Here is a 27,440-nt window from a genome sequence, read left to right on the forward strand (position 1 = left end):
GAAGTGGTATTATTATTATTTGGCCTTTCTTGATAAATAGAAAATCTGACAATCTGGTCCACCTTCCACTTGGCAGAAGTGGTTTCCAATCCTCCTCTGCATCATCCCCGTGGGGCCCGTTTCATTAGTCGCCTGCCCCTGAGAGTCTTTGCTGTTTTGTTATATCTTCAAGTCCAGCATAGCTAACAAGAGTGTCAGGAACCCGAGTAGGGCTATGAGAGAGAAAAGACGGACCTGTCTGTGCTCAGAAGCGGGCAGCGAGTGTTCGGACGCTGCCGTGGGTCTCAGAGGGAGAGGAATTCAAAGGAAGAGGGGGATGGGTAACCTGCTGCAGCTTTGCACCCACACACCTGTGGCTAGTAAACACAGGTAAGTAAATGCACCGAGCTTGAGCCACCTGGCTCAGAAATCCTGGACCCCTGGTCCACTAGGTGGGCCCTGTTTTGGGGGCCCAAATGTTGACTTTTCTGTATTTTTTTGTCTCATATTTTTCCCAACACAAGTATCTTGGGGACAGGAGACTTGACCTCCTCAGTGGAGGAACTTGTCACATTCCTCCTGGAGGGACCAAGCACCTGCCATACAGGAGGTTTTCAGTAAATGCTTGCTAAGTAAATAAATGGATGGATGAATGGATGCAACCCAAGACTTCAGCTAGACTTTTCAGAAAGTTCTTTGTTATCCCCCTCTGGTCCCTGCACTCAGCAGTGTGGGGAAGAAACCATGTTACCTTTGCTCACCATTATAGACCTAGAGCCCAGTTCAGTCACCGGCACTTAGCAGGTGTCCAATTAAAATATGCTGAATGAATGAATGAATGGATGAATGGAATGGACTGGAATGGAAAGCCTTTTTACCCCAGAGTGTGGTCACCACAGTTGTGCTCCTAACAGCTGGGAACCTTGAATTCCTCTGTAACTCATCTGACTCCACCCGCCAGAGTGAAATGAACCATAGAGACCCTGTCACATGAAGCTCAAAATACAAGAGTTCAAGGAATTCTCTGAAGCTGTCATCCTAAAGCTTCTGGTGTCCTTGGCAGACCATCTCACTTGTTGTCTTGTTCCTTATTTCTTGTGAAGCCAGTCAATGGACCCGGTTATCTTGTCATTTACAACTGCATTTGGAATCATTCCTCTGTGGGTTTTGGGTTTTGCTTATCTCACTATCTTAGATCCACTTGTTCGGTTCTAAAAAGGCAGCTGCTTTCAGAGTGACTAGGGATAGTCTGAGCAGTGGCAGCTGCCCCTACTCCTCTGATAAGACACCATGGTGGGAGAGAGCTCCAGCCCTGGCTTGGGACCCACCGGCTCTGTGACCTTGGGCAGAGTGACCTTGATTGTTTCATCTCTCTGAGTCTCATCTCTGAGGCCTTTTCAGATCTTTAATTCTATGTCAATACACAGGAATGAGTTTTCCAGAAGTAGAGTGATTTTTAAGTTGGTATAAGCTTCTCAAGGAAATTGTAGCTGTTTTCATTTTAAAACTTTTCATTTAAGCTCCTGTTCTGAGTGTAAAAACAGCACTAGCTACAAGGAACTCATATTTTGTGATTTATTGGGGGTATTATTATGATATCAGAAAAGGTATTTTTTTGTTAAATATGTTTTTAAAAGCCTTGCTGCATTCTTAAGTGTGATTTTATTATATCTTGGAGCCACTTTTTTCCCCCATGAAGAATAGATCTGTGATTTATAATGCGCCTTCACTACCCGCGGCTGGCTGTGAACATATTCTGTAGCGTTACATCATCCCTAAAGGCTGTTCTGGCTATAGGAGCTTCCAGATTTCTAAGCATGTTGCAAAGACTGAATTGTGAGGTTCTTTCTAGAAATCAGGATGATCCGAGACTAGCCAGACCCATGTCCAGGCACACAAGGAGGAATCTTAGAAAGGAAAGGGCCTTTGGAGATACACCAGCCCAATTCTGTTGTCATTTAGATTAGGGAGATGGAGGCCCAGAATGGAGAAGTGACCTCCCTCAGGTAAATGTCCTAGAATACTCCCTCACTATCTGCCCATTGCTCATTTCTTATACCTTGTTTGATCCAAACACTGGTTCTCCCAAAAGTGAACATTTTTGTACACACCTAAGCCATTGCTCATGCCTGGGGCGGTGCTTCCCCTGTATCATGACTTGTTTTCCAGGCATCATCTGCTACTACAACCAGCATCTTGCCCAGTCATAGTTCCCCCCGCACCAGCTAGGTGGTGATATCTAACAGAGACTTTATTGGCATAGTTTTCCCCAGAAAAGAGGCTGGAATACTTAGCAAGTTCAAACTTTAACATTTTATCCAGAGTCCCAAAGGTCACCCTTTTCCCTCCCCTCATTGCTACGGACCCCAATAAGGTTTTCTGCCACAGGAAGTCAGGGTGCACAAAGCAGAAACAGCACAAGCTGAACCAGCAGGCACATGATACATTACCGAATCAACTGAGCAAGCAACCACCTGGGAGCCATCTTTGTTAAGGGCAAAATAAGAAGTTCACGAGAACACAGGAAAGACAGGACTATCTTGATTCTTCTGAAGAAGTGAGGGAGGCTGAATGGGGTACAGGGGAGACTTTCTTTTTCTGTTTTCTCAGAAAACATGCAAAGAAAGACTTCACAAACAACTAAGGTTGCACAGTATCTCTCAAACTTCCCTTTTCAAAGATGGCCACCCCTGCTGTCCATTCAGAGGGAACACATGGCAGAATCTACTGGTCGTGGAGAGAGACAGGCAGCAAGAGAGAGATTTAGTTTTCCACAAAGTTTGTTAGTTTAGTTTAGTTTTTTTTTTTTTTTTTTTTTTTTTCCTTATTGATGGGGTTTAAAGTGCATATAACTGAAGGCAAAGTCCAAGGCCTAGAGAAAGATATGAGGCCTGAGAGAGAGGCTCAGAGATTCTAAAGGCAGCCGAAGAATACCCACCTAAAAGGCCACTTGAGCTGCAAAAAGTACAGGGAAGGGAAGTAGAGAATGGGGAAGAGAGAAAGGAGAGAGGGACAGGTTTGGGGTGGAGGAAGGAGTTTGGGAAGAAGAAGACAAACACCAGTTCAGAAATTCAGAAAAAGATGCCTCAGAGGAGTTAGTTTAATATCTAGCTATGAAAATATGGGCTGACCTCAAGGTAGGAACACTTGTTTTAGGAGATGTGAGAAGAATGATAGCCTAAGGCCAGGACAAGCACCCTGGGCCCCTGCAGGTGGGGGTTAGCAGTAATGGGGCCTCCCCAATTCCCTCTCATGATCTTCCCTGGAGACCCAACATTAGACTAAGGAGACTCTCTCTATTTGGGAGAAGGCAGGGCTGAGGATCTGGAACCCACCCGAACTCCCAGTGAAAGGCAACTTCCATTTGCTACTAGTCTGTGGCTGGGGCCCCCACTCACCCACACAGGCTGTGCCATCCTCATTGGGCTCAAAGCCTCGACTGCATCTCTTGTTGGTTCGGCATCTGTAGCTTCCGTAGGTGTTGACGCACACAGGCTTGTCTCGAGGGCACACAAACGGGAACTGGATGCATTCATTGGTATCTGAAAGATGAGGGGAGCCACTCACCAGGGAGGTGTGGGGCAGTGGGTCCTAGCTCAGGCTGTTTGCCCACCCACTCTGTGACCTTGGGCATGTCCCTTCTTGCTGGGCCTCCATTTCCTTTCTTTAGTGCCTTTGGCTGACTCCTCCTGCACTTGACCTCTCCATGGTGGGAGGCACTCAGGCGTGGTCCTGGGTCTTCTTTTCTATCCACCACAATTTCTCTAGGTGATATCCTCACATATGGATGACTGTGAACTTTCTATCTCCAGTCATAACCTCTCCTTTGAGCTCCAGACTCATGAATCCAATCACCAATGACCTACTTGACAGTTCCACTTGGATATCTAATATACACCTCAAACTTAATGTGTCCAAATGGAACTCTAGATTTCCCTCAGCCCTTAAACCTCTCCTTCCCCGTTTCCATCTTCCTTAGCTCACTCAGTGCTACCATCATCCACTCAACTGCTCCAGAAGAAATTGGAGCAGTCCCCAGATCCTCCCTTTTCTTCACCCCCATATTCATTCCCACAGCAGGTCCTGTACATTCTGCCCCCACAGTCCATCTCTTGTCTGTCCACCTTCCTCACTCCTCTGCCACCACCCTATTCCCAGCCCCCATGATCTCTTGCCTGGAGTTCTGCAGTTGGCGCCTTACTGGCCTCCTGGCTTCCACTCTTCCCTCCAATCCAATCTGCAATTCAGCAGCCAGAGTGATCTTTAAAAATGTGAATCACATCAGGTCACTCTCCTGCTTAACTTCCAAGGACCCTAAGAACAAAATCCAGACTCCTTCCCAGAGCCTTAAGCCCCTCCTTGACCTGGTGCTGCCTCCTCCACATCATCTCAGGCGTATGGGCCTCCTGCTTGCCCCTTGGACACAGCAAGCCTCGTCCTACCTCGGGCTCTTCACCCCTGCTCTCTCCTCTGCCAGGAAAGCTTTCCCCTCAGCTCATTCTGAGGCTACATCCTTCTCATCCTTGGGGTCTCAGCATAAAAGAATCCTATTCAGCATCCCTCCCTGACTACTCTGTTGCGAACAGTTTCCAGAGAGCATCTTGTTTACAGGTTCTTAAACCATCTTGCCAGCTGTGTGGTCCCATGGGTGGGGTCAGTCTCCCTCCACCAGAAGGAACACCCCTCAGAGCAGGCACTAGGACCACAACCTGAGGGCCCAACATGGTGCTTAATACCATGCAGGAGGCACATCAATGCCTGTTAGATGGAAAAAGGAAGGGGGGCCGGTTTGGTGATCTGGAAGGGTCCTTCCAGCTCGCAGAGAAGATGGAGCTTTCCATACCCCTGCACTGTCTGTTTAGCATGAGACCAGGATGGGGGCATGGGGAATGTGGGGGAGTCATGTCCTCCTCAATCACCCTTAGCATCCTGCTCCTACGCTTCTGCATTTTGAGGTGCTTTGCCCAGACAGGGCCCTTCTCTGGAACACTGCCTCCCTTTTCTGTCATTCCAGTTTAGACCTTGCTTTCTCAAAGTTGCCTTCTAGAACCCTCTCCAGATGGTTAAGGCCCCCTCTGGTGCTCCCAAGCCCCTGCCCCATTTCAGCCCTGGTCCCATGTGTGGCCATTGCTGTTCATTTGTGGGCCTGTCCATTAGTTATGGAGAGGGTGGGGCTGTCTGTCTGGTTTACTAGTGTATCTCTGCAGCAAATGCATTAGCTTGAAGCTAATGAGTGGCTTTAGAGAGGACTTGGGTCTAAGAAAGAGGAATTCTTGGTTTGACCCCTTGTTGCTGATCACTAGAATGGAAGTTGCTGAGTTGAAGGTCTTATGGACACTGAGCCTCTAGGCTGCTCCCTTCCCATTCTAAGCTCTTGGGAATTTCAGGAGGTCACTGGACTTTCACGGAGCTGCCATCTGGAAGCTACCTGCCCCCTAGTCCTGCACCAGTATGTAATCTCCCATCTGCACTGTGACTTCACACTCTGCTTTGCCTGGATGCTCCCAGCAATGCCCACCCTTGCCTGCCAGACCCTACTGGCTGCTTCCCTGGCCATGGCATGTAACTGTTCTCCCTGCACCAGGACAAAGCTTGCCCACCAGAGCCTCCTCTGTCCTCATGGTGTGTGTTTGCTCCCAGGATCCTCTATATTTATGGCAAGAGACACTGCCAATTCCCGGAACTGCAGTGAGTCAGCCTGTCGGTCACTCCCACCTTGGTGAGTCATGTGGTGGTTGTCTTAGCATCTGGAGTCCCAGGGAATGACACCTTCCTCTTCCTTCCTTTCCGCCCCCTGTCTACACCCTGGATGTTGCCACTGGTCAGGCCAACATTTCCCAGGGAGCTCCCATCCCCTGGGGCCCACAGGCAACTCACCCATGCAATGGCCATTTTCCTGCTGGGAGAATCCCTGGCCGCACTGCAAGGTGGGCAGAAGCAGAGACAACAGTGAGTTGAGACAGTCCCATCTCAGGCCTCCTCTAGTCACAGCCGCAGAGCAGCTGTTACTCTGACTCCAGCACGAGGAGTGCTCTTAGCCCTGGGCCTGGGTAGAGTCCCTCCCTTCTAAGGACCCTTTGCCTTGTGCTGAGAACAGGAGATGGTATATGTGTGGGGGGAAAGAACGAATATAACTCAAACTCCTGCTCGTTTCCCTCCACATGGTTCTGCATACCTGATCTGGACCAGAGATGGGTCCACAGGTGTTCCTCAAGAGCCCTAGAGACTCTGTACAGGGTCTCAGCTCCACCCTTAGGGTAAAAGGAGGCCTCCTAAGATACTTGGAAAGAATCAGGAGGGCAGCAGGAGACCTACAGTTCCATTTATTAACCCTGCTCACAACTGGTTGTGGGCCTCAGGGGCCTTGGTTTCCCTCTCTTGACCTCAGTTTTCCTCCTCTGTGAAATGGATGCAAAACACTTGTTCTGCCAATTCTCCAGGATTTCTATGAGCAGAAGAGACGTGAGTGTGGTAGTATTGTTCAGACTGCACATGGAGGGGTCACTCTGAAACCTGACACAATTCTAGAGGCCAATGCTACAGCCCGTGAAATTGTAGGTGGTGTCTGCTTTTCTGTATATGAGGTCCAGATGCCTTGGCCCACCTCAAGTGGGGTTGGGGTCCTGAAGTTTGTCCTCATCCCGAGGGTAAGGGATCTCCAGCACTGAGTTCATCTCCTCGCTGGCCACGCTCCGGCTCACCATCTTGCCATCTGGCCAAGTCACTTCCACACTGCTGCTTCATCCCTCCCTGTGGGAGGAAGGAGAGCGGTCAGCAGCAGAGGCGAGAGGGGCTCCCAGTCAAAGTACTGGTATTAATGTGTTCCTTCTTGTAAGAAAACATTAATGGAGCACTTTTCTGAGGACTGGGGAAATGAACAAGACAGATTTGAGGTGCCTTCTCTTTAGACCAACACTGTACAACAGAACTTCCTGCAGTGATGGAAAACGCTGTGTTTTCCTGTCCAGCACAGCGGCTACGAGCCATCTATGGCTCTTGAGCACTCAAAGGGGGCTATTGTGACTGAGGAACTGAATTCTAAATTTTACTTAATTTTAAACAGATTTACATTTAAATAGCTATACATAGCTGATGGCTGCCATATTGGATAGCACAGCAGCATGAAGCTGACTTTGGGGAGGTGTAAGGTCTGCTGTAAGCAAGTTGACTCTGGGGTCTGGGCTTCTGATCCTGGCTCTACCACTTACCCTCGTGTGTTGGAAAGAACACAGTTGGTGAGAAGGACTCTGGGGGACCTGGAGACAAATCCAAGCTCTGCAGCCAAGTCACTGAGGACTCCTGGCAGGCCTCTTATATACCTATTTATGGAGCTCGGGTAGAGGTCAGGCCCTCTTTTGTCACTGAGTGTCCCTATTCTCAGGGGACTTCCACTCTTCAGGTGGGACAGAGGCCAACATATAAACAAACAATCATGCCACATATCAACAAGCCCTGTGAAGAGAGCAAAATACAGCAACAGGGTAAGAGAGCCTGGAGGCTGATTGGGACCCTTCGGGGACAGCCTCTTGGGGAAGGGGTATGTGAGCTGAACTCTAAATAAAGACCTGGAAAAGATGGAGTGGAGGGCACTGGAGAAAGACCATTCTGCAGAGCCGAGATGTTTACAGAGGTAGTGGTGAAGCTCAGACACTATTCACGGTGAATCCATCTGCACACATCCCTGAAGCAATGTGCTACATCATTGGCAGAAAGCAGGTGGGAAAGATTTGTCAGGTGTTTAGGCTTGTCAAAGGCTGCCCTGGCTCCCTGCATATGGAACCAGGTTGGTCCCTCTAGCAAGGTCAGGCTAATGGTGATGGATCGGGGCGGGCAGGGAGGCTGGGCCTCACCTGCAGGGAGAGGCCGAGCTCCTGGATCACCACCTGCATAGGAGCCATGCTCAGCACATGTAGGAGAGCTGACCCCCCACCAGGGCTGACCAGATGTGGGTCATGCTCTGGGGAGCACTGGGGCTCCTCAATCTCTATACTCCCCTAAGTATCATTCCTGGGCTGAATAAATAGCACATCACCCCCAGGTATGCACAACTATTCTTTCCTAATGCGTGTAGATACTGTTGGACAACAAATGACACTTGAAAGTGCTGTTGAATTCATACTGGCTTTTGGTCCTTTACCATCCACCAATGGATGTGACAATGATAGCTACTATGGGGGTGGAGGTTGTCTGTGAGATATTTTGATGTATAAAAGAGATTCTCATATTTTAGAAAAGGGGGCTGGAAACCTCAGGCACACTGAAATGAGCCCAGTGAAGGGTGCAGAGGTCCCCTGAGGGATGGGGGCCAAGATGGAATCACGTGGAGGGTAGTGCCCAGCTACATCTCTCTGTCCAACGGGGGACCCTGCACCCAGCTCCCCAGTCTTCCCTGTGTGCATTCCTCCTGCCGGGTCCCCCCAACCTTCAGACAAGCCTCACTGGCATGGTCCAGTGTTGCTGTTGCTGTGCATGGAGAGAGGCCAGGACCAGCTGCCACAACCTGGAGAGTCCCAAGTCCTGCGGGGAGGTCAGCCATGTCCCTGTGGGCACGGCAGCCAGTGTCATGGGGACAGTCCTGTACTCACAGTTATTTTTCTTGCCACAGAGCCCGGTTCCTTCCAGGCCCAACCACCCTGGTTCTGGGTTTGACTTCATCAGTCCAGAAAGACACTTGCCCACCTTTATTCCTCAGCCCCTCCACCTACCACTTCTTTGGGGAGGGGCCGGAAAGGGGCAGAGGAGTACCAACTACAGATTTTAATTTTTTTGTTTTGAAGTAGAATCTTGAGGTGCAAGAGGTTTGGCATTTTTAGGACATACAGTGCCCAAATTAACTGGCACATGTAAAAACTACACATTTTCCATCAAAAAAAGGAGACAAAGGAGAGCAAATGTTTCTCACCTAAGCCAACAGAACAGCTACCGGAATACATTTTCCAGCCTGACTGAAGCGCCACAAATAACTCAAAAGAGTCTCCGCATATTCATAGAGGATCACAAATTTACAGCCTGCGCTTGCGGTGCAGGGTGCAGAGTCCTGCTCCCTCCCTCTCCAGACCCAGGAGGGGCGGGCTGGGCTGTGGCAAGCTGGCCTGCAAGGCACAGCCAGGGCTTCCTGCGCAGCCGACTGTCACGACTATCCCGCAGATTTGGGCCACCTCTCTGGGACTCAGTTTCTTTGTCTGTACAAGGTGGGTGCCGCTCCAGCACCCCAACACTCCCAGAAGCAAATGAACTCTGCCTGCTGATTGATCAGCATCCTCACCACTGAGATGGGGGTGTGTGGTCAGCCTGCAGCTCCCAAAGTGCTTTCCCTTGTTGGTAATAACAGTGAAGGCCCATGATGCACCCCAACCTTACCAAGTGCTTCATGGTGTCATTGCATCAAATCCTTACAATACCTACTTGAGGAAGGTATTACTTTTTCCCCCAACTCTTTTTTTTTTTTTTTTTTTGGCCCTGCTGGGGATTGAATCCAGGGCCTCACCCATCCTAGGCAAGCGCTCTTCCACAGAGCCACATCCCCAGCCCTTTCTATTTTATTTTATAAATAAATAGCCACATCCCCAGCCTTTTCTATTTTATTTTATTTTGAGACAGAGTCTCCCTAAGTTTCCCCGGCGACCTCAACTTGCCATCCTCCTGAGCAGCTGGGATTATAGGTGTATGCCACCACAGCTAGAAAGGTATTCATTTTATAATTTCCATCTTAGAGATGAGAATGCTAAGTCTGGGAGAGGCAAAGAGGATTTCCCATGGTTCCTCAGCTCAGTCTGTCTGTCATATCTTCTGTTCACTGCCCACCCCACACCCAGGCCCAGCAGCCACCATGTGACAAGTTTTGCATGGGGATCTGAGATTCAGTCATGAATGAGAAGGCCCCATTCTGGAGGGACTGATTCCTGCAGGAGCAAGGAACACAGGGGATTATATTATAATACACTGGGAAGGTGTAGCAGTAGCATTGGTACCAGTCTGTGAGAGAGGTGGGATATTTTGTTTGGGCGTTGCAGGAAGAATAAGAGTCTATGAGGCTGAGACGGGAAGGAAGGAGCATTCCAGGCAGACGGGACAGTGTACAGAAGTATGGAAGGGCATGGTGCGGTTGAAGACCTTGGAGAGTGTGGGAATGTGTAGTAGGTCAGGGGGGGAAAGGGGACGAGGGAGGGACTTTGGGGCCATTGTACCTGTGAGGTGAAGTGACTTGCAGACATCTGAGCTAGGGCTGGAACCCAGGCTCCTATGCTTGGTCTGCCAGATCCCTCTGCCCCAGGGTGCCTGAGGCGGAGGGGTACTGAGATATGGAGTATTCAGGAGGCCATACATGAGGGGGCCCAGTTCCCCAGGCACCGCCACTCTACCAGGCCTGTGTGCAGCAGAGACACAGGTCAGGAGCAGCAGAGAGTCGCCTCTGGCAGCTTTTAAAGGACAAAGGCCAAGGAGGCACAGAGAATTGCGCTTTTCGCAAGAATTACAAGCAAAACAGATGGTGGGAATACAGTTGGCGGAATATTTTTACACTTTAATAAAGCAATTTTTATGTGGGCCACTGAATTTTCCTTCCCTAAATGAGCACCAGCCGGCTTGGAGGCAGCTCTGAGTCACTAGAAAACAATTAGCTTAAAAGGAGGAGGGATGGGGGGGGGGGGGGGCGCTGTCAATTCCGGGGTGTGGGTGGGCTGCTGAGTGGGTGACCCCTAGTTGGGGCTGGAGGAGGCAAGTAGATCACTGGCACTTGTTTTTATTTTCTGGGTTTGGGAGTGAACTGGCGCAGCCCACTGCCAGGCAGGAAGTGGGGGGCCACGTTGTGAGATTGGCAGGGGGGCTGTGTGGGGCGGGGCTGTGTGGGGCGGAACTGGGGAGCAGTCAGGGAGCCTCTAAGCGGAATCACTTATTTATGAGGCTGGTGGTTGGTCTGCACCCAGAAGGGGCGGGGACAGGAGGAACTGCAGAATGTGGCCAGGGGCTCTGCTGTGTGTTGGTGGGGTCCACTGAGAGGAGAGGGGTCTACAAGACATCCTGAGAACACTCTGTACAACGGAGTGGGCCCTAGGGGGACCCCTGGAGGACAAAGTCACAGCAAGTTCCCTGAGTTTTCTTGTGCTATGTCTTGCAAGCCAGGCTCTGGGGAGGAAGCTGTGGAATGCATGTGAGGGTCTGAGATCTCTGCGGTTGCTCCTGCAGACTTAGCGAGGCCTGGTCTGGTGTGTGCCACTGAGAGTAGCCATGAGCTGGCTGAGATGGGGACAGGAGGGGCCAGGGAGGCTGTCTACTGGAGGCGCGCACGTGCTCTCACCTGGCGTCCATTGGCCTGCGTGGGCTCACCACACCCTTCTGCCGTCTGCAGGAGGCAGAGAGTGATTCATGGAGGGAGGACGAGGGCAGGGTGGTTTGGCGGCAGGGTGGTCCTGGAATCCTGCGCTTGTGGCTGTGGGGTTTTCTGCAGCCTCTTCCCTCCAGATCTCACCTCTCAGTCAAGCAGAACCCCAAGGCAGGCCTTTCTAGGATTTGTGTTCTGGATGGCCCCCTTCTCACCTCAAACTGCTCAGCACTGGAAACAATCTAGCTGTCCATCAACAGAAGCCTGGGTAAATAAATTATGAATGCCGCCACACAATGAAATACTCTGCAGCATTGAAAGAAAACAGAAGAGATGCGCACAGACTTGGAGGGACGGCCAGGTAGCATGGTTAAGGGAAGGAAGAAAGCAAGTTATTGAAGAAGTTTCACCATTTTATTTTAAAAAATTCCCAGGTAGTATATTTCGATGGATGTGCTCCTGTGTGTGTTGTACGTGACAAACACATCAGGAGCGTGGGACTGTGAAGAGGCCAACCCAGACCTCATCTTTGAAAATTATTACTTGTCCTCCCTGCCTCCCTTCCAAACTCTTCCTCTGATGGGTATTTTCTTTTTCCATTGCACTGGACATGAGCTAATATTTTATATTTCCACCTATTTATGATGTTTATTATGCATTCCATGCTTCTCCTTCCATTAGAGTACAAGAACTCTCATGGCAAGGACTGTTGTCTAGTTACTGCCTGGCACATAGTAGGTGTTCAGGAAATATGAACTGAACAGATGAATCAGACAGTGTAAGGGGAGTGGTGAAGGGAGAAGTGTTTATTTTTTTACTTAATATTCCAAACACACTGGTGAGATTGTGGGTGATTTTTACTTCCTTTTGTAGGATTTGTTATATTTTCTATTTTTCCTATAATTGATATGCAGCAAAGAGAACAAAAAGTTTTCTAAAAACAAAAGCAAATGCTGATCTTGCTCCAGGGTTTTTGGTGTGGGGACATGGCCTCTGCTAGTCGCTTGTGGGTCCCTTGACAGCACTGTCCCCTCATGGCAATGATGGCTTTGGCCTTCCTGGCTCTGCAGACACCCCTCTGTCCACCCTGCCCTCTCCAACTTGGTCCAGGAGATCCCAGCAGCTTGGCTGGGCTTCCATTCTTGAACTGAACACTCCTACCTCTGGGCCTTTGTCCAGCCAGCCTGGCCCCTTAAAATGCTCTCCTCAGTCCCTGTTCATGCCTCCTAGATTCCTGCCATTCTTCTAGACCTAATTCCATCCCACTTCCCTGAGAATGCAGTCTGGCACAGAACTAGTTTCTTCTCGTCCCTGGTTCTCTCAAGACCCCTGGACCAGTATGACTATGCATTCAAATCTGTCTTGCATTGATCCCTGAGTCCATCTGTCCCTTCCACTAGATCATGTACCTGGAGGGCAGGTAACATTCTTACCTCTTTCCCCAGTCTCTGCCTCTCTTCTCTCTTCCCCAGATCCCATTTCTGTCTCCATTTTTCCTCAGTACCTGGCCTTCCCCAGCAGCTCTTTCTTTTCCTGCTCCATTGCTGGCTTCTCCATCAATCAGGGGAATCCATAAAGGAGACTCTCCTGGGGCTGCAGGAAGCCTTGGAGCTGCAGGGATAGAGCCTGTCTGCTGTTGTTGCACCCCAGGCTGCTGGCCCTGCCTGCCTACTGAGCTGCCTTGGGAGTCCTCGCTGATCTCAGTTGTCTACAGGGGCCTGTCTTTGAGAACAGTCTTCCTTCAAGTGCCTCTCTGGGAGGTGAACCCTGCAAAAGAGAGGACCCTTTGGAGCAGTTTGAGTCAGAGTTCAAACCAAGAACAAATCCCACGGTCTTGCAAAATAGTGAGGACTGGCCTCAGGAGGGTACAGTGTACATCACCCTGAGTACAGGAGACAGATGGCTCCTGAGTACCCCAGATCCCACCAAATGACCTGGCCAGGCTGCCCAGTTGAGGAAGCAGGTTTGTTTTCCTGGGGGGGGGGGTTTGCGGGGGCAGATTCTGGCTAGCAAGGGACCCAGGGAGGCCCATAATACACATCCTAAAACAGCAGAGGCAGCCCATGGGACATGAGGATGGCAACCTGAGCTCCTGGTCTCACCATTGATTTGTTCTGTGAGCCTCATTTCCTTATCTGTCCAATGGGGGGAGCTGATAACAAGCCCAATAAACATCCCACTTCTGAAACTATTGTGGTCACCTTGGTGCTTGGATAGCCCCCCCTGGGTCACTAAGGGAATGCAGATGTACAGAAAGAAAGAAGCAGAGCAGAAAGTCCTTGGTTGGCGGCACCCAGAGCAGCTCCTGGAGGTGGGGAGTCACTGTGGTCAGCAATTCAGACCAGGGTGTCTGAGGAGGTCTGATCCAACCCTCCCTACCTTCCTGCCGCGACCAGTGCGGGTACAGTGCTGACAGGACTCTTGCACAGAGTCCTCATGCAGGGCATTGCCACAGCAGCTAAGCATCCTGTTGCCCAGGCACGGGGCATGCCACAGCCATGAGGTCATCGGAGACCCCCAATCTCAGTCACTGCTCTCCCATCCTCTGTCACCGCTCTCCACACCTTCCCAGGCACAATTTGGGGAAAGTCACCGAACCTCAGCCTCAGTATCCTGTCCTGTAAAATGCAGGTTATGACGCCTAATTCATCATGTTGTGGTGAGATTTGAATGAACTGTCTATGCAAAGCACTTGGCTCAGTGCCCAGCACATACTAAATGCTCCATAAATGTTGACTAATACTATTTTGCAAGAGAACTATGAATTTAAAAGTTGCCTTGTACCTTTTAGGCCAGTAGAGCACATTGTGCCTTAGAAGTGATGGATGCCCTGACCCACCCGGGGTGCCACAGTCCAAGAACATGCTCATATAACCAGGCCCTGGGGCCCCTAAATATTTATTGCTTCTTTTTCAGACTACATAAATATTATTTGTTCTCTATAAAAACTGGAACACACGTACACCAAAACACAGAAGAAAATAAAAATTGTGTCCCTCAAGCAGGCCTGGGTTTGAATTCCAGCTCGGCCATGTAAGTAACATGTGACCTGGAGCCTGTTTCTTAATTGTTCAGATCCTCTGTGTTTCACTTGTAAAATGGGGACAGTCATGTCCATCTCAGGATGGTCATGAGGACTAAGTGAGGCAATGAGAACCAGGGCCCAGTCCTGCCTGAAGGGTGAGAGTTACTGCAGTAACCCAGCCTCTAGCCTGGCAGCCCTGCTAACGCCTCCGATGTTTTCTTTCAGTTTTTCTATGCACAAATGACACATATAATATTAGCATTGATGTATGTTTATTAATTTGAGGCCATATTGCCTAATCTTTTTATATTAAAATCATATCACTTCATGAGGTGCTAACACATGGAAAGGTGTCTGGTTTGAACCTGGGAGTCTTTGACTCAAATGCCTTCTTAATTCCTGTGTTTTAGCAGCCGCTCCTGCCCTGCCCCCATGCTTCTCAACCTTTATTTCTATTATTACAAACCCTGCGGCCTTGAAGAATTTGTATCCTTTTATTTTTTAATCCTTCTATGCATTTCTTTAAAAACAGTTTAATTTGAAATAACTGGAGATGCACAGCAAGTTGCAAAGGTAATACAGAGAGGTTATCTGTGCTTGTCACCCAGTTGCCCAATGGTTACAGCTTCCATGACAACAGGGCCACATGGAAACCAGGGGTCTGGCACGGGTCCCTTGTGTGCTTATAGTTCTATGTCATTTAACACATGCGTGGACTGGCATCACCACCACGATCAAGATAACAGAACTTCCCCCGTCACTACAGAGTGGCCCCTTGGTAGTTACATTCCTCCCTTTTATCATCTCTGGCCCTGGAACACCGATCTGTTTTCCAGCTCTCTGGTTTTGTCATTTCAGGAAGCCATGCTGTCTCTGTCACTCACCACAGTGCCCTGGAGGTCTACCCAAGGTTTTGTATCAATCCTTTGTTCCTTCACTGCGGAGCCATTCCAGGATGTGGATGGACCACAGTTAGTTGAACCGTTCATCTACTGAAGGACATCTACATTCTCTGGTTTTTGGATATTAAACATAAAGCTACTATGAACAGTAGCGTAAAGACTCTTGTGTGGATTTAAGTTTTCATTCTACTGAGATAAATGTTGGGATACAGATGGTCCCCAAACTTACAAGGTTGGACTAATGATTTCTTACTTTATGATGGTGTGATAGGCATTTAGTAGAAACCATACTTAAGTTTGGATTCGTATCTCTCTGGCTGGGTAGTATGCAGCATGAGCCTCTCTTCTGATGCCAGGCTGCAGCAGTGAGCTGGGGCTGCTGGTCAGTCACATGATCACAAGGGAAACACTGGCACTCCACAGTGCCCTGTGTTGCTGAACGGATGTTCCATAGGCTAGGTGGGCCAGGTGTGTTCAGTGATTTTCCATTTGCAATATTTCAACTCATGATGTGTTGGTATGGGGGCAGAACCTCCTTGTAGTCAAGGAGCACCTGTAACAGCTGGCTCATATATAGCAGGTGTATGTTTAGTTTATTTTTTTTTAAATTTTTTTTAAAGAATCCACCAAACTATTTTCAGAAGTTGTACTAGTTTATATTTGTACAGCAATGTGGGACACAACCAGTTTCTCCCACCTCTCAGAGCTACCCACATCCTCTTCAGTCTTTGGTATTATTGCTATTTTGTACTTTTGCTGGTCAAATAGATGTGTAGTGTTGTTTGGTAATGCCACAGGTATACTGCATATGTTTGTGTGATTGATACACACACACACACATACACACACACACACATCTCCTTTTATAGATATAAAAAGATCAGATTTTTTCATCCCCCCCTCCTAGTTGAGAGCCAGCTTTTACCCCATCAGGCCACCTGGATCCCATTGAGAACCTGGGGCTCCCAGGTCTCTGTTGGGGAAGACATCAGGCTTTGGTGCAGCACCTTAAAGACTGAACCAGCTCCCAAGAGGCCAAGGGAATAGCTGATCTGGACAAATCTAATGAAGATCAACACATGAAGATCAAGGCTACAGCCTCAGACAAATGGAGGATTAAGCACTCTGAGCTGATTCCAGAGGTCCTGGAGTGGGGACTCCTGAAAGCAAGGGGCGTGGAATCCTAGGCAGCCTCCTCCCCCTCCTCTCTGAGTCCAGGCTCATGGCAGAGTAAGGTTTGTCTCCATAGCTGGAGTCCACCATGCTGTCATAGTGAAGTGGTACCCTGAAAATGCTCCAGCTGTGAGTCCCCGAATCCCGTGGCATGCTGCAGGACTCCGGGACCCGCCCACTGTCCACACTGGGCCCTGACTCACCCAGGCCGAAGTGTGCCACGGGCTCCATTTCACACAGGTAGCCAGAGCCCCCGTCGATGATCCTCAGGTGGGCGCCGCTCTTCTTGGTGTAGAGCACAACCTTGGCCCCCATGGCAAAGGCCCCAAACTGGGTCCGCGGCACCACGCGCAACCAGTTGTTGCTGAAGCCCTGCAGGGAGGGGAAGGGCAGACCTGGCATCAGCAAGGACGAGGGAAGAGCAGGAGGCCAGGGGTGGATGGGAAAGGATGAGCAGCAGAGACAGGAAGGAGAGAGGAAGGGGAGGCCGGGCGAGGAAGGAGAATAAGGCAAAGACAGGCTGAAAGAAAGAGGCCCTGCAAGAGGAGGAGGGGAAAGCAAGAGGCTCAGGAAGAACAGTTTTGGGCAGAAGAGTGAGAGCAGAAGGGGAGAGGCCGAGGGCTTCTCCCAGGAGGCAATCCTTCTGCGGTTCACTGTGCAGCTGGGGGTGTATTTGCTTCCTCCAGGACCCAGGATTTCCACTTCCCTCCCAGGCCCCCTGCCTCATCCACCCTAGGTCCAGGAGCACATGGGGCTGGGATCTATGGTCATGAGGTCTGTGCGCACCTGATTCCCATCGGAAGACAGACAGTGGCTGAGCCATGACTCTCCGTGGGACAAGATGAGGTCCAGCAATGCCATCTCCATCAAAGGTCGTATCACCACGCCCCCTGCAAGCAATGCAGATTTTACCTCTGGCCTAGGCCAGCATACCCCCGGGGAAGAGAGCACCCAGCCAGGTACAGCAGAGAAAGGGGGCAGCTCTGGGGCAGGAGGACAGGGCTTCAGGGTCATCCCTTCCCTGCCTAATTGGCCAGCTTGGAATAGGAATCAGGACTTCCCTTCCCTCCCCTGGATGTGGTAAGGAGCAGGTGGGTACATGTTACTCACATGCTGGTCCTTCTGTTTTGGTTTGAATAATATGCCTTTATATTGCAAATTTGGGGGGTTAATTTATCAGTGTTAACATACATGGTTGCCTTTTAGTCCTTGTTACAACACAGAAAGGCGAGGGGGTGCAAATAAGATGATCCCCATTTTTAGATGTGGAAACAGAGACTCAGAAACCAAAGCAGCTTTACCAAGACCATAGAGTTTTGGACATCTGGTCTAGAGCTCTTTGAACTAAGTTTGAATGCCAAGAGGGGTCAGACACAGAATCCCCTGCCTCAGAGCACAAGGTGACCCATTCCTGTCCTCCCATCCTCACACTGCAAGGCATGGCCAGAGAGCTGCTTCCCACAAACCCATAGAAGCCCACCCCTGCTGCCCACTGTATTGGGATTGGAAGAGGGACTGTCCCCACTCTGCAGTCCCCAGGGCTCCTCCCTCCTCTGCTCATCGCCCCTGCCCTTGTGTTTCAGCCCTCAGGAGTGGCAGGAGTGGGAGGAGCCTGCCTGGGATTGGTTGCCTGGTTCTACCTGCCCTCACCCCAGGGAATGGGCAGAACCAGGATGGGGGGTACAGCCAGAGCCTTTGGATGCCCTCACCCTGTGCCCCCGGCCCTCAGGCTCTAGGGCATATCACCAGGATTGAGCTCCTCGATGAGGGGGTCTCCATGCTCCCTGCGGTATGACACTGAAGGAGAGAGACAGGTTGGTTATGGTAAGGCCCAGAGGCCCCCTGCACCTAGAGACCCACTAGCTCCATCCTGTCCCCCTGAGCAGCCCCAGGATCCATGTGCATGGACTGCCACCTGGATGCCCACACATCCACTCTCTGATCACAGACCCTGCTTACACCCTGGCCCTTCCCTTCTTGGGTTTTAATTTATGTTGGCAAATATTGATTTTTCCTTCTCTAATGGATGAATTATAGACAGCCTGGGGAAGGGCAGCTGATGGATGGAGAAGGGCAGGGGTACAACTACCTTCAACTGACCTTCTCACTCTTCCAAGTGGGCCTGGACTTCCTAGGTCTGGATGCTAGCAGGGTCCAGGCTTCATGCAGATGCCCACCCCTCCTGCACGCCCTCCCCAATCCTCCTGCTGGAAAACCATCTCCTCCTCTCCTTATCGCTTTCATGGCCTTCGGCACTTCCTGCCTGTGTTATGCTCTGTGTGAGTGCATCTTAGCTCTCCTGGCTGGTCTGTGAGCGCTCTGCAGGCTGGAACCCTGCATTATTCATCTCTGCATCTCCTGCAGCATCTACACAGTGCCTGGGCTCTTAGAAGCTCCAAGCACATGTCTGTGGGATGTGAGAGTAAATTTCAGGGGCAAGACAGGAGGAAAGGGGTCCCTCTGGGTTGCAGGGTTCTGTCTGTTTTGAACTGCAAATCTCGGTCATACATATTTACCTCTGGGAAGTCTGCTGTCAAAGTCCTTCCCTGTTGCCACATTAAGCTGACTGCTGCTGATGGGCGGTGAGCCTTCCACTCTAACTTTTCTCACTCATTATATTCTCGCAGCCGTAGGTGCTCTGCCCGTGCTGTTTGGAGCAATGTGGGGGACCACAGGGGCAGGAAAGAATCTGCATCCCTCTCCCTAACACGTTGTCTGCCAAAGCACAAAGAGCCAACAGAAGAAACTGACGTGGCCAGTATTTTCAGGAAGGGTCAGGTCCCCTGCCTGAAGCCTATAGTGGCTGGATGACAGAGAGACAGCTGGCAGAACTGTGGCTGTGCCTGTGGGTTGTGCAGATCCCATGAGGTGTCCTCTGTTCTCATGGGCATCTATGTGAGCTCATCCAGGTGCACATTAACGTAGATCCATGGACTTGTGTATAAGTGTCCCTGGGTGTGTGCAACCTGCTAGGGTTCACGCTTCAGCCTACTGACACCCACAGTCTCTGTGACCATTTATGTCTCTGTGTCTCTGTGCCATAGCTTGACAGAGACCACCTCTTGGTTCAGGTGACAGCGAAGATTCTCAAGGAGAAGCCCAGGCATTTATGCATTCAGTGGACAAACATTGCATCAACTTCCCTGTGCTGGGGCCTGAATTGGCTTGAGGGGTACAGTATAGTGCACAACGGGGGAGAATGGGGCTTGGTCTGTGCCAAGCGGAGGGCAGATCTGTGCCAGCTACCCCAGTCAGGGAAGACTTCCCAGAGGAAGGGCAGCACCAGAGACCAGAATGGTTGTGACTAGGTGAGTATGTGCCACTCAGATGAAGAAGGGAATGGGGCCCTGGTGGGTGTGGGCAGCAGGAGGAACGCATGCCCAGAAGAGCCCAGAGTGGCTGGTGCTTAGGTGTAAAGGGAGCAGGAGAGAATGAAGAGCTGGGGACCTCATCTGAAAGCAGAGAAGAGTTTGAAAGGGTAGTGGGAGAGGGATGTGCTCAGATTTGCATTTCAAGAGCTTGCTATGCTGCTGAGGCTGAGATAGGAGGGGGCTGGAGGTGGGCGCAGGGATCCTCAGTATATGGGGGAGTCAGAACAGATCTGAAGTGAGCATAAGTGGAGGGACCCCCATCTCACCCCAGGTGGCCTGAAAGAGTCCCTATTCATGCCTATTGTCTTTATTGGCTTGGGAGTGATTATTAATAGTCCCTTTCTCTTGGGTTTGGGTCTGCTTTGGGTGACACTTGCCCTAGATATCATTAAAGGACTTGTAGACTCAAGCATACGAGGCCTTGGTTCCCCATGCTTGGTCATGCTACAGGACAGCACTGGGCTCAAGAAGCCCATGAGTTGCGCTCAGTGGACAGGTGAAAAGGCAGCACAGCGTGGGACAGGCAGGGTTAAAACTTCCTGAGCTGCCAGCTGAGGCAGCAGTCCCAGCTGTAGCCCCTGAGCTGTGTGCTTCAGGACCCAGCCATCTGCCACTGGACTTGGGGACCAGCCGGTGCATCTAGGGCGGTGGCTTCTGCTGCCTCTGCATGGAAGCAAACACACTACCCTAAAGGGGTCACGTGGTGACTGTCCACTGACAGGCCTGGGCCAGCCTATGCCTTTACCACAGAGAGGCTGGAGGTTTAAAGCAGGCAGGGAGGTGCCTGGGTTCTTAGGCCACAGGGACGGGAGTGCTGGCCTCCTTGGTACTTAGGGGCCCTGGCAAGTGACACATTTATTAGCCAGAGAAGGAAAGTAGTGTCTCTGTTAACAAGCAATTGATCTTCTGCAATTAATCTGGAAGTTGTGAATAAGCTTTTTGCAAGTGCACCTAATTAGTAATCTGGTGCTCTTGGGGGGGTGATTACATATAGTCAGGATTGATGCTTGGTTAATAATTATATTTTAAAATATGCTTAGTCACAGCGCATGGCCTTTTATTAATAGTTGGGCCCTTCTGAGAGTGGGGTAGGACCTGGTGGGCCAAGTAGATGATCTGAACCCATTTCCTGGCTCCAAGGCCTTTGGCCACCCTCCTCTCTGGTCCTGAGCTTCATTAGCATGCTTTAGGCCTGGCACAGGAACGTCTCAGGCCACAAGTCCTGAGGGTTGTCTCCAGCAGCTTTTCCCAAACTTCAGTGTGAGAAGTCACCTAGAACCTGCTGCCCTTGTAGAAGTACAGGTTCTGACCTGGAGATCCGGGGTGGACCCTGGGATTCTGTACCCTAAACAGGCTCCGTGGGTGATTCGGAAGCCAATGTTCTCCATATTGTCCACCCCTCCCACAGAATTGTCACCTCTGAAATTCAACCCTTTCTCCCTAGAGAGGATGTTCAGGGGCTGGCTGATTCTTTTTGTTTCAGAAACTACCTGTTCCTTCCCTATCGTTAATTATCTCCTCCAACGTTTCCCAAAGAATGCTTCCCAGGGCACCAGTCCCAAGAGAAGTTTCTTTGAAAGATACATCCTGTGGTCAAATCTAGTTGGAACACTCCATCCATCTTTTGGAAAGCTGAAATACTCACGGTCCTGTTATGGGTTCCTGGAAGTCTGTGTTAAATAAACCTGTCTGTCTTGCTTGACCCGGGCACACTCTGGTCCATGTCTCTCTACCCATTTCCTGACAACAGAGGGTGACTGAGTCTTGTTCAGGGCTTTCCCTCTGTACAGGAAGCGTCTTGCTCAGTCCCCGTCCTCTCATCTTTTCTATTTCTTTACCAAGGTCCTTCTCCCCCTGGGCACTGACTCCCTGGCCTGGGAGCCCTCCCCTCTGATTCCTGAACCTTCCCTCCACCTGCAGCTCCTAGGCTGGAGTCCATACCGGAAGAGGCGGTTGGCTGAAGAGCTTGCGGTAGGCGATGTTGTTGAAGAAGATCTCCAGCTCCTGGTCATTGTCGAAGTCGGCAGCAATGACAGTGCGAACAGGGGAGGGCATGGAGAACTTGGGGGGAGGCGATGTCCTGGAGGAGAGAGGGCTGTGGGTCAGCGAACGGAAGAGTGGAATGGGCAAGAGGCCTGCTCCCCTGTACTGTGTGTGTGGACCCAGAGACCAGAGTCCCAATGCCTGGCTCTCTCATCTCCTGGGCCAAGGGACCTGGGCCGGTGGGCTTCAGGACCACATAAACCCAGGCTGCTTGTAGGAACAAGGAAGAAAAAAGCCACAGCCACACCCCGTGAGCACTTAACTGTTCCCTTGTGGGGATCACACTTAACCATCAGTACCGTTGAGGCAGCAGCACAGCCCTTAGTGTTCCCATTTATAGGTGAGGGACTGAGTCCTAGAGAGGGAATTGCCCACAGTCACAGCTAGCGAGTGGAACTGAAGTCAGAGCTTCTGATTCCAGGTGCTGTCCTTACTAGCATCCACCCGCCCTAGGGAGCTGGGAAGGCACTGGAAAACTCCCACATTTGAATGCAGGTTCCCTTCACTGACTAGCTGTGTGACCTTAGTAAGTTACACAACCCTTCAGATCTCACTTTCTTCATTAGCAACTTGGGGCTTCTGAGAGCTTCCTGGCTATGAGGGATGGCACGCCAAATACTTGGCACAGAGTGGGCACAAGACAAATTGCTGGCAACCTGTGCTGCCTCGCCCCTACCACCAGCTCTATGGAGGCAAGAGTGGCCTTTAGCTGTGACTTTCTTGCCTCTACTACCTTATGTGGTTTCCAGGGAGCCTTAAGGAATTTTTTTTTTTGAGACATCTGCTTTGAGGAAGTTGCAGTATTAGCGACATTGACCTCATAGGGAGACCTCAGACCCAGGATACCTCAGCTAGGACCCCCAAGTGCTGGCAAAGTCTTGCCAGAGCCTGGCAAGGGTCTTGGGCAGGGGGTGCTTCTGAATAGAAGAGCTGTACACCATGGCCTTTTGTTTCTGAGCAGAATATCCCCATTGTAGGTGGAGTTGCCCCTTAAAGACTTTGGGGGCCTGTCCAAATCTCAGGACACTCATGGACAGGACTGGGAAGGACGGAGCCTGAGAGGCCCCTCTGCCCCTAGGCCTGGCTCTAACCCCTCCTGCAGGGCTTGCTCTGCTGGACACAGAAGGAGCTGGCTGGATCAGCTGGTGAGCTTCCTGTTCTGGGGGGGCCAGGGAGGGAGGCTGCCCCCTCGGCACAGTTATGAGGTTGACGATCAGCCTGCCAGCTGATCAGGGTGGGGCTGAACAGGGCCCGAAGCACTGGGGAACAAGCAGACCTCAGGATCTCTAACTCGTTATTGTTCTATCGATCCTATAAACATGGAAACCTTCATAGCCCTCTTGGGGTTGCCCCACTGGATGTCTGAGCTTCTGAGATAATGTATGTAAAGCTCTTAGCACAGTTCCTGGCACACGAGGGGCACTTGATAAATGGGCACTTATTATTATCATTATCATTTTTGCTCCTGGGAGCTCTGCGGAGCCCTCAGAAGGTTAACAGGTTCTTCAACCTCAGCACGCTGACATTTGGGGCCGGATGAGTCTTTGTGGAGCAGGGGATCCTGTGTGTCAGGGAGGTTTGGCAGCATGTCTGGCTCGAACCACTAGAAGCTAGTGCTACCCTCTCCCCTAGTTGTGAGAACCAAAAATGTCCCTAGACAGACAGGGTCCACTGTCCTGGTGGGGAGGGAGGGCAAAATCCTCTCTGTTGAGAAGCTGGGTTAGAACAAAAGCTGAATAAAGATGGAAATCACTGTGTCCCAGGAACAAAGGCTTGGAGGCCAGGGCGGACCTCCTCCCACCCCAACAGCTTGGGTCTCGAGCCTCAGCAGGACGGGGACCCTGGGGCAGGGCTTGAGGTGGGGTTCCTCTCCCGGTCACATAGACTTTCCTGGGACTTGAAGCCTCAGGCAAACTCTGGGACTTTCTCATTCTCCTGAGGGTTTTTGGCAAGGCCTAGGTAGTTCCAGAACAATCCTGGCTCCCTGAGGTCAGCCTCCATGATTTCAGGCTTTTTGTGACCTTCCCCCAGAAAGCCCCACGCTCAGGCTCATCCTGTTGGTGGCACCTCTGTCACTGCCACCAAACAGCCCTTGGAAGAATCCTTGGCATCACAGTCCACGGCAGCCCAGGGAGGGCTGCTGGAGGGGCTTGCTGTCCCCTGCCCACCATGGCCTGTCCTTGAGGCAGCCTTGGGCACCTGCGGCCTCAACTTCCCCTCTCTCCCACCACTCTGCCTTGGGTGTGGACCTCAATTTTCCAGGAGCCCCAGGATCAGTGGCCGTACTCTACAGAATGAGCCCCCCCTGAGGTGGTCCCTGCTGCCCTGGAGGCTGCTCTTCCCCCCATGGCCCATCCAGCTTTCTGCTCTGGGCCCCAGTCTCCACCGAGCCCAGACTGGAGCCCATCACTCCCTGCCTGTTACCTTCTTGTGACCCTGTCCCCAGGCTCTGGACAGCCCCAGGGCTCTCTCAGCCTGGCTGGAGGCACAAGGCAGGGCCGCAGCGCCTGAGACGCACCATGCCAGGCCACTCTGCAGTATCTCGTCGGGGCAGTGGTGGAGGCAGAAGCCCTTCCTTACCCGAAAGCGGACCTTCCCGTGGGAGCTCATCTGCAGATAGAGGCGGTGGGGACCGTTCCAATTGCCGTAGACAATGTCCACTTTGCCATCGCGGTTGAAGTCAGCCAGGGCGACACCTCGCCCGTGCTGGTGAGGGTCATCCACACCTGGGGAGGACAGAGGCAGGGGCCTCGGGGGGTGTTCCTTGCACTCTCCACCAGCAATGAGGGAGGGTGACCCTCCTCCTGTCCCTGTCCTCCCAGGAAGAAAGGAAGACACCGCCGTGTCTCCCAAGTTCTCTGTGGGGCAGGAGGTTACAAAGGGAACCTTGCTCATAAGGGAACCAGAGACTTGTCTTCAGGCTGTGTTTGCCCAGCAAGCATGCCACCTGTACCTGATCAGTTTGGGACAGCACGGGTGTGGGGAAGGAGCGTGGTAGACCTTCTGGTGGGCCGGTCTTTCCCCACCATCCCCACATGGCCACGGGGAAGTCTTAAGTAGGTCACGTCACTCTTTTACTCAAGGGCAACCCAGTGCTCTTGGGTCGAGTGAGTTCCTGCCTGGGGATGGTAAGGCCCGGCCTGCTGGTGCCCAGCCTACCTTCACTGGTCTTTCTCTGGTACCACCCTCCCACCCTCCTGCTTCCTGACCTCCGGTCACCACGTTCCTTCCACCCCTCAGATCAACCAGGCTCCTTCCAGCTTCTGGACCTTTGCTCAAGCTGGTTGCTCCCCTCAAATGCCTCCCCAGGCTGTGGGTACCTAGCTGCTCGTTTTTCTGCTCTCAGCCACAGGTCAGCTCCTCAGGAGGCCTTCCCTGACCACCCAACCTAAAACAGCCCCTCCCAGCCGCCTGCCAACGCCCTCAACGGCCCCCTCTTCTTTCCGTCCTGGTGCTGACCACAGGGCCGTTGCGTTCTGTTGTGTTTTTTACTGTTTGAGGGTCCAGTTTTGCCACTGTGCCTGACGCGCCACGAGGTCAGGCTTGCCCTCCTGGCTCACCTGTGTGCACCATGGTCTACCTGGGTGCCTGCAGGTAGCCTACTTTCACTGAGCACTTGCCGAATGAATGAAGAGACATAAATAATTTGACAGCAGGCAGACTGGGGATGGTGGTGACAGCAGAGGAGACGCTGCAGCCATGACACAGAAACCCGCAGCACGCCTTAGGAGGGCTGGAAGGGGAGTGGTGTCCAGTGCCACCAGCTTACACTGTCCCCTGATGAGATGACCCTGGGGGACGGTGAGGGCGGCTCTTCCCAGAGGGATGACCTGGCCTCCTGCTGTAGGCTAGGCCCAGAGCCTGGGAGCTGGCTCTCTCAGTGGAAATGGCTGGAGTCAGCAGGCCCTCGGGATGGTGGGCAGCAGGACAATATCATGGAGCACAGGGCACAGCAGCCAGCAGGGAGACCCCGAGGGTGGGAGCCAGGAGAAGGTGGGAGCCCTGGGAACCCTGAGGTGGGAGCGCTCTTGGGGGAGGGAAGGACCAGGGGTGGGGGCTGGGGAAGAGGCGGCGAGGCCCAGGCTTGAGGAAGAGGATTTGCAGAGCCCGGGGACAGCCTCCGTCCCTAGGATTAATACCCCATTAATTCTCGGCAAAACTCCCCAGCGGAGCGTCGGTGGCCTTCTGCGTCGGCCCATTTCTCTCCTATCTGTGAGGCACCTTGACAAGGAGCTGGTTCCCTTTCACGGGACTAATCGGTGCCAGGCTGCATTTCTCGGCAGCATCTGTTTGGGTGATGAATGCCCTCTTGACATGTCTTGTTAAGCCCCTGCAATCATTCTGACTTTCAATTACGGGCCTCGCACCTCGCCTCTCTCCTCCTGCCGGGCTCCTCCTCCACTCCCCCTCGTCCGCTCACCTCCGCTTCCATCTCTGCGACACCTTATCGGATCCTCTGGGCTTCTCCACCAGCCCTGGCTGCACCTCGAGTTCTCAGCAGTGAGAACATCTGCTGCCAGAGGACAGCACCAGGACGGGTGAAGGTGGGGGCGCCAGGGAGCTGTCCCCCTTGGGCTTTGCCAGGAAAGAGAACATGCAAGGTGAGACCTGGGGGCAGACAGGCGAATGGCTGGGGAGGTAGCCATTCTGGAGACCTCCAAGCAGGAAGCCGAGGGAATAGATACTCTCAATTCAGAGGGAATGGATCCTGGATCAGCACAGGCCAGGCACTGGGTGCTCTGGGGCACTACCAGATGGACCCCTGACCTATGGGTCTAGATCCCTACAGGTCTCTTCCCTGTGCCCCCAAGAAGGTGAAATCAAACCTTCCATCCATTGGCAAAGGGGGAAGAAATGGGTTGGGGGAAAGGGTTGAAAGGCACTTGCTAAAGTGTCCATTCTGTCATTTAGCAAAGTTGACAAGGTGACCATTGTGTCAAGAATGAACAGAACAGTGACTTGGACCTTGCAGAGCTCACAGACCAACTGTGATGGCAATGTAAAAACTGGGATGAGAGGTATGTGCAGGGGGTGGTGGGGACACAGAGCGGAAGAGTCAGTCTCTGCCAGGTGGCACAGAGGAAGTCAGAAAATGCTTCACAGAAGTGACATTCAAGTTGAATGCTGAAGAAAGTTTGGCAGAAAAAGAATGGGTAGAGCAGTCTGGCAGAGGGAACAGCAGATGCAAAGGCCCTGAGGTTGACAGAGAGTAAGTGCAAAGTAGGAAAGGGTAGCAGAGCTGGGAGCTCTGGGTACCATGTTGTGTGGATTTCATCCTGCCTCTTATTATATACCTATTAGTGCCATTTCAATATGTGGAGTGGGCTTAGCTTTACTCAGGTCAGCATGCCCAGATCCTAGCCTGGTACTTAGCAAATATTCTAGAAATGGTTATTGGGTTGAGCTGAATGTTTAAGCTAAGTGGGGGAGTGGGCCAAGATGGGAAGAGAGGGCTTGGAGGAGAAACTGATGCTGGGAGACACAAGCCAGACTCAGAGGATCATAGGCCAATGCCAACTGTTGGAGATGACAGTGGTCAGGAGTCCCAGACTCCATCTCTCCAGCAGCAAATGCCCTGTGGCCTGAGCCAGGGAGCTGTGGAATTGGAGGTTCCATGTATGGGGCTG

General features: G+C 51.7%; 1 protein-coding gene across 1 annotated transcript in view; it reads right to left on the bottom strand.

Moving 5' to 3' along the window:
- Nucleotides 1–2,803: 2,803 nt before the first annotated feature.
- Nucleotides 2,804–27,440, bottom strand: part of Crtac1 (cartilage acidic protein 1) — a 134,135-nt gene continuing 109,498 nt past the window's right edge. The window contains 13 exon segments of the mRNA XM_047554395.1: nucleotides 2,804–2,928; nucleotides 3,374–3,521; nucleotides 5,857–5,907; nucleotides 6,593–6,729; nucleotides 16,599–16,771; nucleotides 17,186–17,254; nucleotides 17,256–17,289; nucleotides 18,116–18,138; nucleotides 18,141–18,183; nucleotides 21,712–21,737; nucleotides 21,739–21,837; nucleotides 21,839–21,850; nucleotides 24,394–24,539. Of these exon segments, the coding sequence (XP_047410351.1) occupies nucleotides 2,817–2,928; nucleotides 3,374–3,521; nucleotides 5,857–5,907; nucleotides 6,593–6,729; nucleotides 16,599–16,771; nucleotides 17,186–17,254; nucleotides 17,256–17,289; nucleotides 18,116–18,138; nucleotides 18,141–18,183; nucleotides 21,712–21,737; nucleotides 21,739–21,837; nucleotides 21,839–21,850; nucleotides 24,394–24,539 (1,073 nt within the window). The 3' untranslated portion in view covers nucleotides 2,804–2,816.

The sequence above is a fragment of the Sciurus carolinensis genome, chromosome 5 (assembly GCF_902686445.1).
Source record: "Sciurus carolinensis chromosome 5, mSciCar1.2, whole genome shotgun sequence".
Lineage (NCBI taxonomy): Eukaryota > Metazoa > Chordata > Mammalia > Rodentia > Sciuridae > Sciurus > Sciurus carolinensis.